The sequence below is a fragment of the Perca fluviatilis genome, chromosome 13 (assembly GCF_010015445.1).
Source record: "Perca fluviatilis chromosome 13, GENO_Pfluv_1.0, whole genome shotgun sequence".
In the NCBI taxonomy this organism is placed as follows: Eukaryota; Metazoa; Chordata; class Actinopteri; order Perciformes; family Percidae; genus Perca; species Perca fluviatilis.
This window is the reverse complement of record NC_053124.1, coordinates 5,943,506-5,961,964: the sequence shown is the minus strand read 5'-3', so window position 1 is coordinate 5,961,964 and position 18,459 is coordinate 5,943,506. Positions and strand designations below refer to the sequence as shown.

Below are 18,459 nucleotides of genomic sequence, written 5' to 3'. Positions count from 1 at the left end.
AACTCTCTGAAGTTCCTGTAGTATTTCAACTCATGCTGGAGGCGTTACGTTTAGCTGAACCTTCAATGAAAACAAAGATACACAGATGCTAGAACCTAGTTCAGCCTAGCTCTCTCTCTGGGAGGTATGCAAATGTGTGGCAGGCCCACAAACCTGCAAAAGGAGACAGTCCTAAAACAAAACATTTCTTTAACATGCAGCTGTCTAGAAGAGCTGCTTTAAAATGGTAGCATTTTATAAATGGTTTAGCTAAAAGCAAAGCAAATGGTCTATACCAGGCATTCAGAGACAGCTGAACACTGTGTGCTTGTGTGTGTGTGTGTGTGTGCGTGTGTGTGTGTGCGTGCGTGCATGCGTGTGTGCGTGCGTGCATGCGTGTGTGTGTGCATGCTCGTGTGTGTGTGTGCGTGTGTGCGTGCGTGCTTGTGTGTGTGTGTGTGTGTGTGTGTGTGTGTGTGTGTGTGGGGGCGGTGATGATTCAGAAGTCAGATTTCTCACAGGAACAGCCACTTCACTAGAAGCAGAAGCACATTGCAGTTAGCCAGTGAGGAAAGATTTTTTTTTTTAGTTTTTTCTCTTTGGTAGGGATCTGAGGGATCCACAGAGAAGCGTACAAACATTAATTTTGGATATTTTATTTTCTGACTGTCACAATGTCCAGAGTTACCAATCTGTCGAAGCTGCGGCAAGAGAGGATGAGGGAGATCAACCAGCGGGTGAGTTGACATTATGTTCCTTATTGAGTGTAACATTAACTACATTTACATCAGGCAATGGCATCCGACAGACTTCAGCTTCTGCTAACCACACTGCGTTTAGAAGGGCAGGCACAAGATCAGATAAGTAATCTCTACTACTAAGTTGGGTATGTTTTTCTTTTCTTTTCCCGTCTCTGTTTTTGTCACTTCCCTCCTTTGTCTCTATCACTGTGCCATTGCCTGTTCTTGCACTCTCAGCCATAAAACATTTCCTCTTTTTGGACACAAGGCCTACTCATTACAACACAGCACAAGGCCTCCCAGGACATGGGCCCTGATATAGCTGCAATGGAACACCATTTCTCATCTAGATAGAATAGGCCTTCATGTATTTGTGAATGTAGGTGGTAGTGTCTAGGTATGTTTGCTTGTACACTGTGTGCTAGCTCACTGGATATTAGACTATAGCAACTGTTGCCATAGAAATGGCAGTGGGTGTGTGTGATATTACTGCTTTCTTTGAGAAGGTTGTAGGCCTCAGTGTGTAAAAATAAACATATAAAATGTCCTATTGTACCAGTCCTGAACTGTAGCTGTGATTAATATTATTATATTTGTCCATTACATATTTTTCTCTAAGCTTAATAAATATATAAAAAGACAAATTCCACCATTAAACTGTTCCTACTGCGCTCTACTTATGGAAGTCCCAGGAGCTGACTGTAATAAGCTTCTGCTTTAAGGTGCCTATACACACTATAGGCAATAAGAATGACCAATTCAATGTATATATCTCACTGCGAGATGGCTCTTATCATACAGCCTGTGTCCCGACCCCCACTACAGGTTGCCAAAGCTTGACAGGGAGGACCTCTTGAATTTAAAGGTGTAATAGGTTACTTTGTCGGTTGGCGTTTGTAAACACAATAAACTGTAGAAAATATGGATGTAGTCTTTGTGACGTCACATGCTGCAGTTTTTGGCACTTCCGCATTGGCTCAATGTTTTAGCACCATAGGTTGCTGCTTGGTAAACACCGGCATCAGACATCTCTGCTCCTGGCTGGAGAAAAAGCCGCTGGTGTCTGGGGCCGAGCTATCTGCCTCCCGCTGGCGCTCTGACTGCAGGTTGAATGCGGCAGCGAGAACAGATCTGGGTCCGTACACGGCTGGCTGCGCTGCCCTCTCACATCTGTATTAAATTGAGACCGTTTCATAACCGCTGACAAACTCCTTATAGTATATATATAGCCTTAAAGTCACATTTAATAGCAGTCCACTCCGTGCTTTGGTACAATTGGTTTTCACACCGAAGTGAACCGTAACCGTTCAGTAGATCTGAATAACTTTAAAAAAATAGAAGAAGCCATTGACAAAAACTTCTTCTGAAATATGGGGAATACATATTTTCTTTTAAATCAATCAAAAACAAACTAAAGATAAATTAGCAATACAAAATGGTTTGATCTGAAAAAACTCCCTTTAACTTTTGTATAAGAATATTAAATATAGTGCTATAACAGTTAGAAGAAAGGATCAAAGACCTAAACCCTCTATATACAAATAACTAAAAGAATTACAGAGCCAACTACAGGCTCTCGAACGCTGGAAAGATTTGTGGAGTCGACAGCATCTGCCCAGAAACTTAGGTGTCATTTTTGATTCAGCCCTGTTTTCTCCATATCAGAACAATCTCCAAAATAAAAAAAAGCATATTGTCACAGCCCAACTTTGAAAAGGTAGTCCATGCCCTCATTTTCTCCAGTCTTGATTACTGCAACTCTCTTCTAACCGGCATCAACTACAACCCCCTCTCCCGCCTCCAGCTGATCCTGAACTCAGCAGCCGGGCTTCTCACATCACTCCAATCCTAGCTTCACTTCTCTGGCTCCCCCTTCCTGTTTCAGAATGGATTTTAGGATTTTACTGATGACTTTTAGAGCTCGTCAGGATCCAGCCCCAGACTATATCTTGGAGATTCTGACCCCATACGAGCCTGTTGGCAGCTTTAGATCCTCGGGCAGGACTGTTCCAAAGTCGAGGTTAAAAATCAGAGGTGATCGTCTCTGTCAGGACGCCTCGGCTTTGGAACGACCTGCCCGAGGAGATAAAGGCTCGCCGAATCACTGACTTCTTTTAAATCACTTCTTAAACCCCATTTTACAGACTTGCTTTTATGTGATGCCATTGTCATTTATTTATTTTTCCTATCACCTATGAACTTCATTTTGTTTATTGAGTAGTTTTTTTTTCTGTCCTTTAAAGCTGTCCCATCTTACTTTTTTTACTATTCAACGATGTGTACATATTGGTCAACGGTCTCACTTCGAACTTGTAAAATACGGACCCTTGGGTAGTGGCTGTCACCGTCGGATACAACGCGAAACGCACCCTTCAGCGTGTGTGTAGAACGCACCGGGGACAGCAGCAGCTACATGGCGTTTGAAGATGATGTAGTATTAAGAGAGACAACGGTAGAGAGTAGTATTGAAGGCCGATATTCCACGTAGGGAGGTTGGTTGGGGTGGTGGATGGATCAAACAACACAGGACTTTCACCCAGGTTCACTGTTGCTTTCTTCTTTTCCTAAACCAAACCGTCCCGTTCTTCTTTTCCTTAAACCAACTGTCCCGTTCTTCTTTTCCTTAAACCAACTGTCCCGTTCTCCTTTTCCTTAACCCAACTGTGCTTTTGTTTCCTCTTTTAAAGCACTTGTAAGCAATTGTTTTTAAAAGGTGCTATACAAATAAATAATAATAATAATAATAATAATAATAATAATAATAATAATAATAATAATAATAATAATAATTATTATTATTATTATTATTAATAATAATAAAACACATTAGCTCTACACTGCTGGCAGCTCTCCACAAGCTGTTCAACCTTGTTCTGGAGTCTGGATATTTCCCTACTGTCCTTTCTTTCAAGCACAACCGATTGATTATATTGATATACTGTTGTTGTTTCTTTACTGTAGTGACCGTAAATTATTAATTAACACACACACACACACACACACACACACACACACACACACACACACACACACACACACACACACACACACACACACACACACACACACACATTATTGCACATCCTGCAACGGTTTTTTATGTCATATTGCTCCTATTACATACACAATGTGTATGGGTGTGCATTTATTTTGGTGTTTTATTCCTGTCATGTCAGTACATCATTGTCAGTATTATGTCGGTCAGGAAGGCTAAACTTACATTACCCAGGGTGCTATGCTGCCCCTTAGGATTCAATCTGGGTTACTCCTTTTAGCCCATTTCTGGATGTAGTGCAGTTTGCTGAAGACTACTGCAGAAATCAAGTCTGGATGTGATAAGGCGATGGATCAGTCAGACAATATTTCCAGATGGGAAAAAGCACTATGGACTTTTTGCACTTTTATATAGACAGACAGACAGACAGACAGACAGACAGACCGACAGACTTCATTAATCCCAAATTGGGAAATTACCCACATTACAAGCAGCAAGTTACCAAGGACAAAAATGGCGGAACAACTACTGGACAAATATACTTAGAGGAATTAAAAAAGAATGTACATGTATATACACGTGTAGAATAAAATGTACAACCTACATACATAGATATGCTATAAATGTGCTATTTTTTATTGAATTAAAATCCAGATTGAAATCCTTCAGTTTATTGGAGAAGACCTTGGTAGTACGTTTGACAGAAAGCAGAGATACAATATCATATGTTATCAAGAATGTCTTGGTTATGTCGGAGAGAACCAGGATCTGGATTCATTAAGCATCTCAAAATAGGAAATGAGCCTGGCAGGAAAAAAACATTTTTGGTCTTACTTTCAGTACTAGGAGTATAAAAATGGCTCATCTCCATCGGAGATGTCTGTCCATCTAACTTTGTTAGAGCATGGATGTATAGTCAGACTTGAATACAGCGTTGGAGGCGGAGCCCCATTCATTGCTATAATGGTTGCTCAGTGGCGTCTGAATCCATAACAGTTCAACTTCTGCATATAAAATGACCCGGATGAGCAACGCTAACTATTATTAGTTAGTTAGAAAACTAAACCTGTCTTCACAATTTTACTCCTTTTTGCAACAGACTTTAGGGGTCATGAATCAAACTCTCGGACTTGTACCCGAGTCAAACTTTAGTTTAAAAGCATAATAAGGACGGAAGCGTCACTTTTAAGATTGACCGTATTTTCATTTTCGGTCAAATGGCCTTTTGAATGGGAGTGCTAGAGGCACTACTATGATCACATCAAAATCACTATTTTTAAAACACTAAGAAGACTCGACATAACATGAAACTTTGCTCCAAGTATCACCAGGGGCTCTCCACATGAACTCCAGCATTGAGAATATTGTTTATGTACACAGAGTTTACTAAAAAGAAAGGTTTTGAACAACTCACTTTAGCAGTTGGTTTTTCCGCTTGCTGCCATCTTGCCAGTCCAAAAGAATCGATCTCCGAATGTGAATGAACGGACTCCCCAGGAGGAAATGTCATTCTTATATCAGGCTCCTTTTTCAACTACAAGATCAATATAACGACAAAACAAGGAATTATCCGTGCATTTATATGGAACCAAGCTTTAGGAGCTTTTCCATCTTTACTCTCCTCCCTGTAACGTTGCATTCGGATTTCACAATCACTGTTTTCCGTCAGATCGTATATGTATAACGACGTTTCCGACCGCACTTGAAGGCATCTTTATTTCACAGGAGAGAGAGAAAGAAAAGAGAGGAGCGAGAAATAGCGAGTGCTTCAGCTGTTCCACAAACTCCCGGGAATATAAGAGATCCAAGTGGTGGAACGTAGAGACACTCAACGTGAATAGGGAAAATAGTTTAACTAAAACATATCACCATGAAACTTCCCCAGTTGATTATTTACATAAAGACCATAATGTCTTGTATTACTAAACTTGTATGTTTTATTATGCAAATGTGACATTATCGAATACATGCTGATTTGCATATATAGAGGGGTTTCTTTACCATACCCTCACTCCACTTATTTGCTTCCTAACTTAGTTCTTTTTTAAACCTGCACCCTGTTCTCCATGTTTTTGTGTCTAAGTGTCTGGTGGAAACAACAATCTTTGCAATGTAACCCTATAGGACCAATGTTCAGCGTCAGTTAGCGTCCACTTAAAATTCTGTTTTTGTCGCTGACAGGCTCAGATTATTATTCTAAGTGTCTGACAACATTATAGAAAGGATCCCTACAGAGATAGACCTTTTTGTTAAAGAGTAAGATCCTTTTTGTTTAACATGGTGGATCCAAAACCACAATACCCACCAGACTCCATGTAAATAAACAGTACTTTTATCATCGTAAGACACACTTCATTCAAAGTGGACGGAAACTCTAAGGATAATAATCTTAGCCTGTCAGTGGCAAAAACACCACTTTTAGTGGACGGACATTGACAGTGTGCATTTTCGGTGTCGAGCAGGACCATGGCAGCAGCTGCCATAAACGGTCCACCTGAACCACCAAATCTGTGAGGCGAGAAAGCATAAGGACCCCGGATCTAGGTTAGTAACATGCATTAAAGGGACAATGAATGCACACAGGTGGAGGGAGAGAGGAGCTCAGTGTGTCAGAGGAAGGCCGCATAACTAGCAGCATAACTAAGAGCTGGTCCGAAGAAAACCTGGGCCAGCCCTAACTATAAGCTTTATCAAAGAGGAGAGTTTTAAATTAAGCTAACTCTTAAATGTGCAGATGGTTTCTGCCTCCTGAACCCAGACTGGGAGCTGGTTCCACAGGAGAGGAGCCTGATAGCTAAAGGCTCTGGCTCCCATTCTACTTTTAGAGACTCTAGGAACCACAAGTAACTCTGAGTAACTCTTATAACTCTTAGGTATATTAAGTGATCTAATACACTTTTTGTCAAATTCAGTGAATATCTCCTCACGGTCACCTAGCCCTGGCTGTGTAAATGGAAAACAAACAGAAAGGAGTGCACGAGCCACAAAACGCTATTCCAGCCAATCGTCAACAGGCGATGTCAGGTGATGGTAGGCGGGAGGGGGCGAGGCAGCATGTGAATGTGCCGACAGCAAATCTTAGGGGTGGATTTTTTCTTCCCTATATCCTTTAGGCCGGCACATACGGGTACTTCGCTAAACATCAAGGCTGTGCCCCCTTTTAAGGGATAGAAAACAGAAGAATCCATAGTCAATGCAATTTGACGTGTGTTTGGGTCATAATTTTGACAAATATGTATGGATTTATTTCTTGTTATACAAACGTTTGTTCATACACATGTCTAATGTTTATTTTGTGACCTTGCCTGAACCAGAGCGTCCACAATACCTTAATAAACTAAGGTCGCCGTCATGGCCATCCAGCGCTGTTAAACTTCCACTTTTCTTTAAGCTGTTGTCATCTATGGGGAACCCAGAAAGGGTGTGGTGATGAGACATTCCCTCGGATGTTGTATTGCCGGCCTAATGTCTTTGTTTGGCAGCTGAGATCAAATATGAACAATCTTTGCGCAGTGTGACGTCACGAGAGGCTGTGTCCTGGACGGACGTTACATCCCCCTGAGATGGCTGCAAGCACAGACAGCTATGGCTCCATCCGCTGGTATAATCGGGAACTCCACCCCTCTGTGGCCAATGTTCCCACACAGCTGTGACAAATCAGGAGCTGATGAGCTGAAGGGTTTTTAAGGGATGGACACACACTTAGAGAGGTCTGTGTGTGGTGGGGAGACATGGTCTCCAAGCTGGGCTCCCAGGAGGACGAGAGCGCTGTGCTGCTGTTGCCATGAGGAGTTGGAGAGACTTGTCTGTGGAGGGGACTCTCCGTTGGAAGTGTTCACCTGTGGAAATACGTGAGAGACATTTGGAAGGACTTACTGCTGGCTCGGCCACTAGCTGCAGCCTGGACTACCGTAAGGCTGAGAAAAACTGTTTATTTTCCTGAGGGAGAGAATTATGATTTCAAGAGGCCGAAGAGACATCCCTGAAGTGTTGGCCCTTAAAGAGCAACAAGATGTCTGCATTCTGTTATGTTTTATTTAACTTCCAAGAACTTTAATAAATTCCTTGTTATTATTTGAACCTCGTCTCCTTGCACTACTTGAGCCACCCCGCTGACAGCTGTGTAGCCTCTCATGACGTCACAGCAGTATCACTTCCTGCAGCTTTAACATGGGCTGCACTGGGAAATTGTGGCATCAACGATTTCAGTGTTTTTCAATACTTTGCGCCACTTGGATCTCTTAGGATTTTTTTATATGTTATAGAGGAGACTTTTATGAGACTAGATCAGTTGAACGAGTTTCTGTTGCAATTTGTGTGGAGTCATGTTGCATATGCTTCAGCACACCATTTCACAAAATTATCAACGACAAGGGCTATGATTAATTTCATCATCTTTCCGGCAGCACATAAAAAAAGAAGAAGTCTGCATTCGAGAGTGGTGCAAGCAAACACGTCTGCTCCGGACGCCGCCATCCCCATCACTAGTTATTAAATTGGTTTAGGTGAATGATATATGGTCTGTGTCCACTTAAGGAAGTGTCCCACCGCCACCCCCCAATCCAAATCTCCCCAGGAAGTCAAACACTTAGCCCCATTCAACCCTATCAAAGGCTTTTTTTTTTTTTTGTGAGAGGGCCAATGCCTTCTATTTGTTATGTGAGGTAAATTGTATAATACTCAAGACCCTTTTTACATTGCTGTTTGAATAGCGTCCATTAACATAGCCTGTCCGATCAGAGTTTATAGGTGTGGGTAGTAATTTCCCCAGACGTCTGGCCAAGAGTTTTGTCAGCAGTTTGCTTTCAACAGAAATCAGACCGATGGGTCTATAGGAACCGCATATATCAGGAGGTTTGTCGTTTTAAAATAACAGATGTATAAGTAATGCTTAAAGTACGGGGGAGACAACCCCTGTTAAAGCAGTCCAAATACATATCTGTAAGGGAGCCAACTGATTCCTGACTGAACGTTTTGTAAAAATCAGGGCCAAAACAGTTGGGTCCTGGATACATGTGCTGGGTTTGGCTCAGTGTTCGAATTATCTTTCTGTGTTTAAGGGGGTCTCTCTATCTCGTAAAAAAAGTTGGCACACCCCGCACATAACAAGGCTATACAATTAAATAACCTAGGCGCGAGTGGCGCTTTTGCGCACTATATGCGCACAGCAGAGATGTTCACAAGTCATTTTTTGGAAGTCCAAGTCGAGTCCAAGTCTTTGAGCTTGAGTCCAAGTCAAGTCTCAAGTCTTTGAGGGGCAAGTTCAAGTCAAGTCTCAAGTCTCTGGCCATCTGATCTGTCCCATAAATCTTATGAATTAAAAGCATGTCCAGACAGTACAGCATTAACATCAGTTGTAGGATAACTTTATGGGGTCTACTTAACACATCCCTCTAGCCCTCGGACCTGGTGAAATATTAACCCAAGTCTGTCACATCATATGGATATACAACTATAAAGATACAATGGGCCTGTTCCCAGCATTAGCGCAACACTTTGCGATGGTTAGCTTGTTTCCTGTGATGATATATGCTAAATGTAACGTCTCTTTCATTCAAAAAAATGTCTAATGTCGAAGTGGAAATCAAGAGAATAATGGCAGCGCCACATAGGCTACAGAACAACATGCATCTCAGTGTCAGTCCAAATTACGCACGATAAGTAGTTTGAAGTCACTGATGTAATGCCATTTATTTATTTTCTAAGTGTTAGTACGCTCAGTGAAACGGAGTCCAGCGCGAGGGACTACAGTAACAGAAATATGTGCCGAATTAAGACCCAGTGTTTGGTGGACCGGGATACACCTTGTACACTTAATAGCCTCAAATCATCCACGGGATCAATTACGCATCACATGAGTTTGCCCACCCGACACAGCGTTTGTTCCTGGGGAGATGGATCCGACTGCTACAGGCAGATTATATCTTTTATAGTTATAACTATAAATATAATAATAATATAATATAATATAATCTGCCTCTTCCCAGCATTAGCACAGCACTTTGCGACGATGGTTAGCTTGTTATCTATGACGATATATGCTAAATGTAACGTCTCTTTTACATTAGCGTGTGACTTATTTAGCTGCGTTTTGAGATGCCTTATGAAGTCCGACGTTGTTGATCCGGCATCATTTATCTTGGTGCCACATACCTTGCATGTAGCTGTTGGCTTACGTCCACTGTTTAAGAAGTTATTGAAAACAAAACTAATGAAAAAAGGCACAACTCTGGGAGGACTTGGTATTTTCTGATTGTAAATCTGCAACTAATTTTTGTTTTTGGTGGTAAAACTGAAACTTGTCAGGGCCGAAAATGAATTCGGCGCAGGTGACCTTTTTTTCGGTGGCATAACTGACAGTGATATTTATATGTATTGGTATTTACCTCAAAAGCACATTAAGCTAAAAGCAAGGTCACTTCTTCAGACTTGCGAGTGCTGTGAAATCGATCCTATGCGGTTTGCTCACGTAGCCTGGTGGTGTGGTGGTGAAGCATGGTGGTGAAGTGCAGTCATGCTGCGTTCATGAGCGTAGGGTAGGCTCAGGTCTACGTCCGTAGTAGCCTGTATTTTAATTTTACGTCTTTAATGGTAAGAGATCGCACAGGGATGGATAATGAGCGTTGATTAAGATTAAATTACAATGCCACATATGGCAGACACCTTCAGATATGAGAGACCCCCTCAGATTTTTGACTTTGGTGCTTTCATGGGAGCCAGTCCTCACTCTATGGGAGCTCGGCTCCCTCTGGCTCCCACGTAATTCGAACACTGGTTTGGCTCAGCGTGGCGGGAGCAGGGACCCCCTACTACGTGTTTTGTATAATATTAAGTCTCATATTAAACTGGGCTTACAATAACGTGTAGGGCGGCCTTTATACATACATTTTTTTGCATAGAATACTAAACTTAAAATAGCCTACTAATTTTTGGCATGATTTTATAAATGATGTTTTAATGTTCAAAATACATGTGGCACAGTGAATCCTTAGGATGAACTGTATCTGTGGATGTCCTAAGTGACTACTTTATCGGCCAGTAAGCCTATCATCAGTGGGAATTTATATTTGCTAATATGTTGGATTCATGCTTTTTCATTTTTGAAAAAACTTTCAAAAATTAACAATAATTTGGAGGCCCCCTGCATTGACTCTGAGGACCCCGTAGGGGCCCCAGACCCCCTGTTGAAGATCCGTGGTCTACAGAGGTAATGAGAGAGATTTTTCCAGCCGTTTATTAAAGTGGTGGTCAGTCAACAGTTACTAAAAGCAGAACCACCATTTTTCAAAAAAACCTTTCTCATTCTTGTAGATAAAGCTTTGAGAGTGAGTAGCAAGGCTGACAGGGCTGGGTCTGTGTGGTTGACATGCTCACTGTTGAATTTCTCTACCTGTAACAATGCTAAACAATGTCAACTCCCGTTACAAAGCATCATAATATTACAACCATGGCTGTACTGTATTGTACAATTTGCCCTGACCCCAGGGTAGTTTGACAGAGCCACAGTGTAGCAGTTATGTTGTTTCCATCATCCTCAGTCCCATCAGTCTTTAGACACACGCCATATCTTTTATGCTGACAGACATCAGTGTGCAGATGCCATGCAAAAAGTTCTGCTTTATCTTCAAAAATATACAGGAAGTCTTGAAAATTTTGTCTGTTTCTTTTCCAGAATAAAGAGAGAGAGCACATGAGGGAGCGAGAGAAGGTGGCAAGGGAGAGGGAGGCACGTTACAGCAATGGTCACCTCTTCACATCACTGACAGTGTCAGGAACCACACTCTGTTCAGCATGCAACAAGAGTATTACTGCCAAGGAGGCGCTCAGCTGCCCTAGTGAGTAACATAGTTACTGCACATTTTACACACACACATGCATGCTATGTAGTAAACTAGTAGCCTACATGGGTTTTTACCAGCTTATTTGCTGGTGCACTTGGCTTCTTGGGATAGGAAGTTGCTCCAAAAAGAAGATAGAGAATAACATGTCCGTGTTCTCTATGTCTTTATTTTTTCCAGCATGCAATGTCACTATCCACAACCGCTGTCGAGACACTTTGCCAAACTGTGCCAAAATGAAACAGAGGGTAAGACACAGGCTACACCACAAATCACCTCACCTCTAATTATTGACAGAAGGTATCAACATATTAAGGGTTTCCTCTCGGTTCTATTATTCATGGCATTTTCCTTTCAAAGGCCCTTTTTGGGCTGTCTAATTAATCATGAAAAAAAATTGAAATCTTTGGTCATTTATCACAAATGATGGTCCTAGATTGCACTGCGAGACACTTCCCCCAAAGAAAAATTTGGAGCTTTGGCAAAATCCTGACAGAGTCACACAATTAGGACCAAATTCTCCCAATGTGACCACACACACAACCAAAATGATGGTGGGTAAATCAGAGTGGCATAGATGCTCTTACATACATTTTTCTATTTACATCGCAATTTATTTATTATTGTTATTTATCACGCATTCATCACACAATATAACAGCCTCAAACTGATATCCTACAGTCTGACACAAATTATGAAAAAGTGTAAATATAAAACACACAAACCTTTTACAGTATATCAAATAAAGACTATAAACCATGAAAGAGGAAACCATATGAATAGCAAGTAGTCACACAAAGTGATCACACACAAAGTAGTCACACAAAGATTACACAAAACAGAGGATGTATTTTTTTAAGCAAACAGCTTTCATTCAGACCTACATTAGGCCAATAACCAATGTCCAATACATGAAATAAGTGTGGTTATTATCAGCAGCAGACTGTGCCACCCTCAGTGCAAGAAGGAGCACTACCGCAGGTCTTTCATTCCAGCAGCAGTCAGACTCTTTAATACAACATTATAATGTAGCACTACTAGCTGATTCTGCAATATGAGCCGTGCACTGGACAATATTCGTCACTATGCATATTTATTCATGTATTACTCTGTGTCACCTCTGCTGTACAATATGTCATTTCTATTCATGAGTGACGCCGAGATCGAAAAGTGGCTGATCGTCAGCCACTGTAGTACATAGTAGGGATAGTCAAATGAAGCTTTGCGAACCACTGTCTTTACTTTCTGAGCCCACTAGATGGCGCTCTCTGTTGTGTCTGCCGGCACACCGTTTAACGGCAGGTGGACGTGTTAAAGTTAGGCAACGGTCAGTGACAAACAGTGAAGTAATTTTATTATATGCAGATGTATCAAAGTATTAGAGTTTACATGAGCTAACATGGCTATTGTTGGCTTAGCTACTATAACCGAGGGTTTCTTCTCTCCCTGTCTTGCTGGATTAGGGGTTTGTAAATATTGTACATTTGTATATGGTTCCTTTGTAGCATTGGCCCATCGGGTTGTGTTTGTGGTGTGAGCAGTGGTGTTGGTTTTTGGATTCTGTGACTGCTCCGCTTATTTACGACATGTTTTACAGAGCCCCCATACAGTATGGAATATGGAGCTGGGTGGAGGGATAGTTTCAATACCCCATCGCATTTCTAAAACACATTTACAACAACCCAGAGCAGAGGGATTACTGCTGGGCCTGTGAGGGTGTTCCGACTGAACTTCTATTCTTCTGAGGGGCTTATAAGGTGGTAGGATTAGCAAAAACACCTTATCTGCTGTTGACCGAACACACATATTGCTATTCAACAGTTCTACTCTTAGCAATACACTTTGAATCTTCCAGCAGATCAAGGGGCTATGATGATGAATGACATGTATGGACAAAATAAAATAAAAAAACACTGTTGTAACATCACACAGTATTTAAGGTGCTATAAGGTGATACAACAAAAGACAAAAACTGATTGTTGTTACTATGGAAAATATGTCATAAATCAATGCATGGCTTAAGATGCAAGGCTTTTTAAAAACAAAATGCTTCTGTACATGTTACGTACTGATTTGTGTCCTTGATTAACACAGCAGCAGAAGACTGCCCCAATGCGGAATAACTCCTTGCAGAATGTTACACTGCGCACAAAAAGTAAGAGCTACATACACACATACGCAAACACAAACTTCCAGTCTCTTCCTACCTCAAGTAATTCTCCTTTTGCAATCCCTATTTTCTTCTGTTCTTTCTCCCTCTCTGCTTGTTATTCTCATTTTCCTTAAAAAAATTGCATGTTATTCTGTTCTTTATTATCAAACTCATTTTTCCCTCCTACTCCTGTTTGCTTTATCTTCATCATTATATTCCTCTTCTTCGTCCAACATCTCTTTACCTTGTCATTCTCCCTCGTGTTGTTCTACCTCCTCTTTCTGCATTTTATTTCATTCCATAGCTCCAGGAATGCGCGAGCGTCCAAGTTCAGCCATCTACCCTTCGGACAGCTTCCGACAGTCCCTGCTGGGATCTCGCCGTGGTCGCTCCAGCCTATCCCTGTCCAAGAGTGTCTCCACAAACAACATTACAGGGTGAGCCTCATTTTCATTAGCCAGCAGCTACAATACAATGTGCATTTCTTGACCCTAGCTTAGGCACAGGCATCCAAGGATATGGTCTTGCCTCTTCTTACTGTAGGTCTTGTCCACAAGGACAATAATTGTAGCTCTTATCCTGTGATTTGGCATTCTGATTTCAAGATGTACAGATGAAGCCAAAATTTCTGCTCCACCGTGATGACATAGTGTGCACAGGGCGGACCTAAGCTCTGTGTGTGAAAAACCAGTTGCAATGGTTTATCTATTCACCGGAGGGAGCAGTGATTTTGGACACCAAAGCCGTTTACTGCCCTGAGAAATCAATTGATGTGTCGCCTACTGTACTGTACAGACACACAGCACCTATGTGTACAACCTTTGATGATGACATTTACATCTTTGGGGACCCATGCGGACCCATTTGCACTGGCAGATGCAGACTGTATGATTTTGGCTTATCACACCGGCGCACATTCACATTATTCTGGTTATAAGTCTCATCCTGGTTTGGCTCATATTACATTATAATGTTTGCATTAATTAAGCAAACTGGATATTAATATTCCTGTATACATGATTCATTAAGCGTGATGGGCAAATGAATCATGGGGTTACTGAATACACACCAACAATTCCACAGGCTGTTATAATGAAATGACGAACAAGTGTCAGCCTCCAGAAGAATGTTCCGATACAAAGTCAGTCTGTAAACTCCTCTCAGTATGTGTGCAGTGTGAGCAGTGGCTTTATTTAACAATGAAATGCTTGTTTTGGACAGATGACAGACATTTAAATCAAGAAATTTATTACAAGATACTTCTTCCAACTCTTTAGCGCCAATCTAACCCGGTTGCCACTATCTAGCTCGCCTATAGACACAACTGACTGCATTGCATTTTAGGACTTTGCATTACATTAGATGGCTTAAACTATTGTCAGACCCTGTGTGACTTGATATTTCTGTTCCTTTTCTGTAAGCACCATGGGCTTTTCTCACAGTACAGTAGACATTTCTTAAAGCATGAAAGCTCTGTTGTTTTCAAGTGTTCCAGTGAGAGACTGTGAACCAATATGTACAATACATGAATCTGAAATCAAAAGCAGGTAATTCTCATTCAGTCATCCGTCCAGGGTTCAAAATTAGCACCAATCTACCAGCCAAATGCTGGTAAAATATGCAAGTGGCTTGTACATTTGCTTCACTCACCAGCCAAAAAAACAATGGTAATATGTTGAGTGGCTGGTAGAATTTGAACATTCACTAGCCATTTGGCTGCTGGACGAAAAAGTTAATTTTGAACCCTGCATCCGTCCTTTCATTATTTACACCTATTTTATCTATTTTAGGCCTAATATAATTGACATATACTGAACATTACTTTCTCCATTCTCTTAGGATCAGAATATTTACTGTCACCTGTACCATCTCTACAAACTGCAGAATCAAAATACACCACCAGAGGGGGTCAAACATTGATCAGAAACTAATGACTTGTTCCTTAGCCCAGCCCTTCACTGAATTTAATTTAGATCTTTTTACAACTCGTTCATGCAAAATTTTCCATTGTGCATTAATTTGGATTGTAAACACCTCACACCACACAACCGTTGATTCAAAATATTGCTTTGTCTTTTGTGAAATGTCATCAGAACATATGGTTTAAACACCAAAACCCACCATAATGATATGTTTTTAGGTTAGTTGTTTAACTACCAGTGAATCCAGTAACAAAAAATGCAAGCTACATGTTTCAAATCGCAGTTAGAAGTGCTGAAAGTAACATGCTACAGTAGTGTAAAAGACAGATTACAGTTTTCACATTAAGTAATAACACTTACATTACCCAACATTTCCATAATATCTATCCTATGTGTAATCAAGTTATGATCAATGAAGACATCCTCTCAGTCATTTGGACAATTTAGTTTTTACAGTAACCTCTCTTGCCTCTTTGTTGGTGCCCATGCCCACCTCTCTGGCTTCTCTGTTGGTTCCCATAACCACCTCTCCAGCCTCTCTGTTGGTGCCCATGCCCACCTCTCTGGCCTCTCTGTTGGTTCCCATAACCACCTCTCCAGCTTCTCTGTTGGTGCCAATGCCCGTCTCTCTGGCCTCTTTGTTGGTGCCCATGCCCATCTCTCTGGCCTCTTTGTTGGTGCCTATGCCCACCTCTCTGGCCTCTCTGTTGGTGCCCATGCCCACCGCTCTGGCTTCTCTGTTGGTGCCCATGCCCACCTCTTGACCTCTCTGTTGGTGCCCATGCCCACCTGTATGGCCTCTCTGTTGGTATCCATGCCCACCTTTCAGGCCTCTCTGTTGGGGCCCATACCCACCTCTCTGTTGGTGCCCATGCCCACCTCTCTGGCCTCTCTGTTGGTTCCCATAACCACCTCTCCAGCCTCTCTGTTGGTGCCCATGCCCATCTCTCTCTGGCCTCTTTGTTAGTGCCCATGCCCATCTCTCTGGCCTCTTTGTTGGTGCCTATGCCCACCTCTCTGGCCTCTCTGTTGGTGCCCATGCCCAACGCTCTGGCTTCTCTGTTGGTGCCCATGCCCACCTCTTGACCTCTCTGTTGGTGCCCATGCCCACCTCTATGGCCTCTCTGTTGGTATCCATGCCCACCTTTCAGGCCTCTCTGTTGGGGCCCATACCCACCTCTCTGTTGGTGTCCATGCCTACCTCTCTGGCCTCTCTGTTGGTATCCATGCCCACCTCTCAGGCTTCTCTGTTGGTGTCCATGCCCACCTCTCAGGCCTCTCTGTTGTGGCCCATGCCCACCTCTCTGGCCTCTCTGTTGGTGGCAATGCCCACCTCTGTGACAGATCCCTTGTCCACAAGCTCTTCCTATTCCTTGCTGTCTATCCTGCTTCATGTAATTTACATGTTCATACAGACACACATTTTATAAAGATGACAACACAATTCAAAATCTATAGGTTTACCAAACGGTTCAGTGATTCATGCAAATCAGAAGAGAAGCATATCAAAAGTATTGTGAGCATTGTATTGTGAAAGACATTTACTTCATATGAAAGGTATTGTCCTTGACGACACGCTGATTAGATGTGGTGAAAAAGTTACTGTGTGTTGTACTTAGTGAATTGCACATTTGATTATGTGTGTGTGTGTGTGTGTGTGTGTGTGTGTGTGTGTGTGTTGTAGGACCCTGAATGACGACTCTCCCCTGGGGCTGCGCAGGATCCTTTCCCAGTCCACAGACTCCCTGAGCTTCAGGACCAGAGCTATGTCAGTGGAATCTCTCAATGATGACGGTATCAGAATATTTCAAATATATATATATATCATATCAATTAAATGGCTGGGGGGAGATAGGGGTGTGAAGTTGGTAATTTGTATAGTGCAGCAGCAGGATAGTGTAGGGTAAAGAGCCAATGTTTGAATCATTATCTGTACACCTCCACACTACAATGGCTGAAATGCAGAGATTAGTGCTATTGGTAAAATGTGGTTGTGAAGTAAATGAGGCAAGTAATTATGCAAAGCAGGATAGTTTGAAGTGCAATGGGGGGGGGGGAAGCTCTCTAAGAGCTTTTGCTATTGGGTTTATCCCTAACGGATGCACAACTATAAAGATTTCTCTCATGCCCTTATGCCCAGCACGGGCCTCTCTTACATCTGCAGTTACTGTGTATTACAGCTGCGAGACCACAGATCTGCTCCCAACATCCGCATTTTTCTTCAGCCAATGTTGGTGAAGCAGGTGGCCTGGATCTTAAAGGACTATGCCTAGACTCATAGAATCTGGAGTTACAATACGTAACTATCGTTCTATTTCGTATAGGCTTCGCCCTGTAAGAGCTGTTGCTATTAGGTGAAGGGCAAAGCTGATGTAGTCAATGCCACCTGTCACCTGACACCAAAGTCCACAAGCAGATAGCATAAACTAGCTCCTAATCCTACTCACACTGTACATGTTTTTATGTATCAAAATGTATATTGTTTTGTTAAAAACCTGATATCTCCATCACTGACCTGTTTAATGCTGTGAGGTGATCCATAATAACCTCTGAGGATATGGATTTGGCTGTAAAGTAGCTGCGCTCCTGTTCTCGCTAATAGAAAGGCAGGACGGTGAGACAAGTGTGCATAAGTCACTCACTCTCTGAGCAGACATGGAGGCTAGGATGAGCGCTGTTGTCAGGGACACACATTCTGAGAGATATGTGTGCCAGAGACTTAAAAGGGGAAGCCCCGAGCCCTGAGCACTGGGATTAAATCCCATTGAGGTGCTAGAGAACGCACAACCGGTTTCTGTCGTCTGACCACCTTCAACAAATACTACACCAAGGG

The 18,459-nt window shown here is 42.1% G+C and overlaps 1 protein-coding gene across 4 annotated transcripts in view; it reads left to right on the top strand.

Annotated features, from left to right (window-relative positions):
* Positions 1-505: 505 nt before the first annotated feature.
* The window catches only part of arhgef1a (Rho guanine nucleotide exchange factor (GEF) 1a), a 45,605-nt gene continuing 27,651 nt past the window's right edge, over positions 506-18,459 (top strand). For 3 of the 4 annotated variants that reach the window (XM_039820725.1, XM_039820722.1, XM_039820726.1), the window contains exons 1-6: positions 506-716; positions 11,387-11,549; positions 11,733-11,800; positions 13,647-13,707; positions 14,009-14,141; positions 17,311-17,420. In XM_039820725.1, coding sequence (XP_039676659.1) covers positions 654-716; positions 11,387-11,549; positions 11,733-11,800; positions 13,647-13,707; positions 14,009-14,141; positions 17,311-17,420 — 598 coding nt within the window. In that variant the 5' untranslated portion in view covers positions 506-653. The remainder of the gene's footprint in view (positions 717-11,386; positions 11,550-11,732; positions 11,801-13,646; positions 13,708-14,008; positions 14,142-17,310; positions 17,421-18,459) is intronic. The other variant, XM_039820723.1, reaches the window with a different exon arrangement.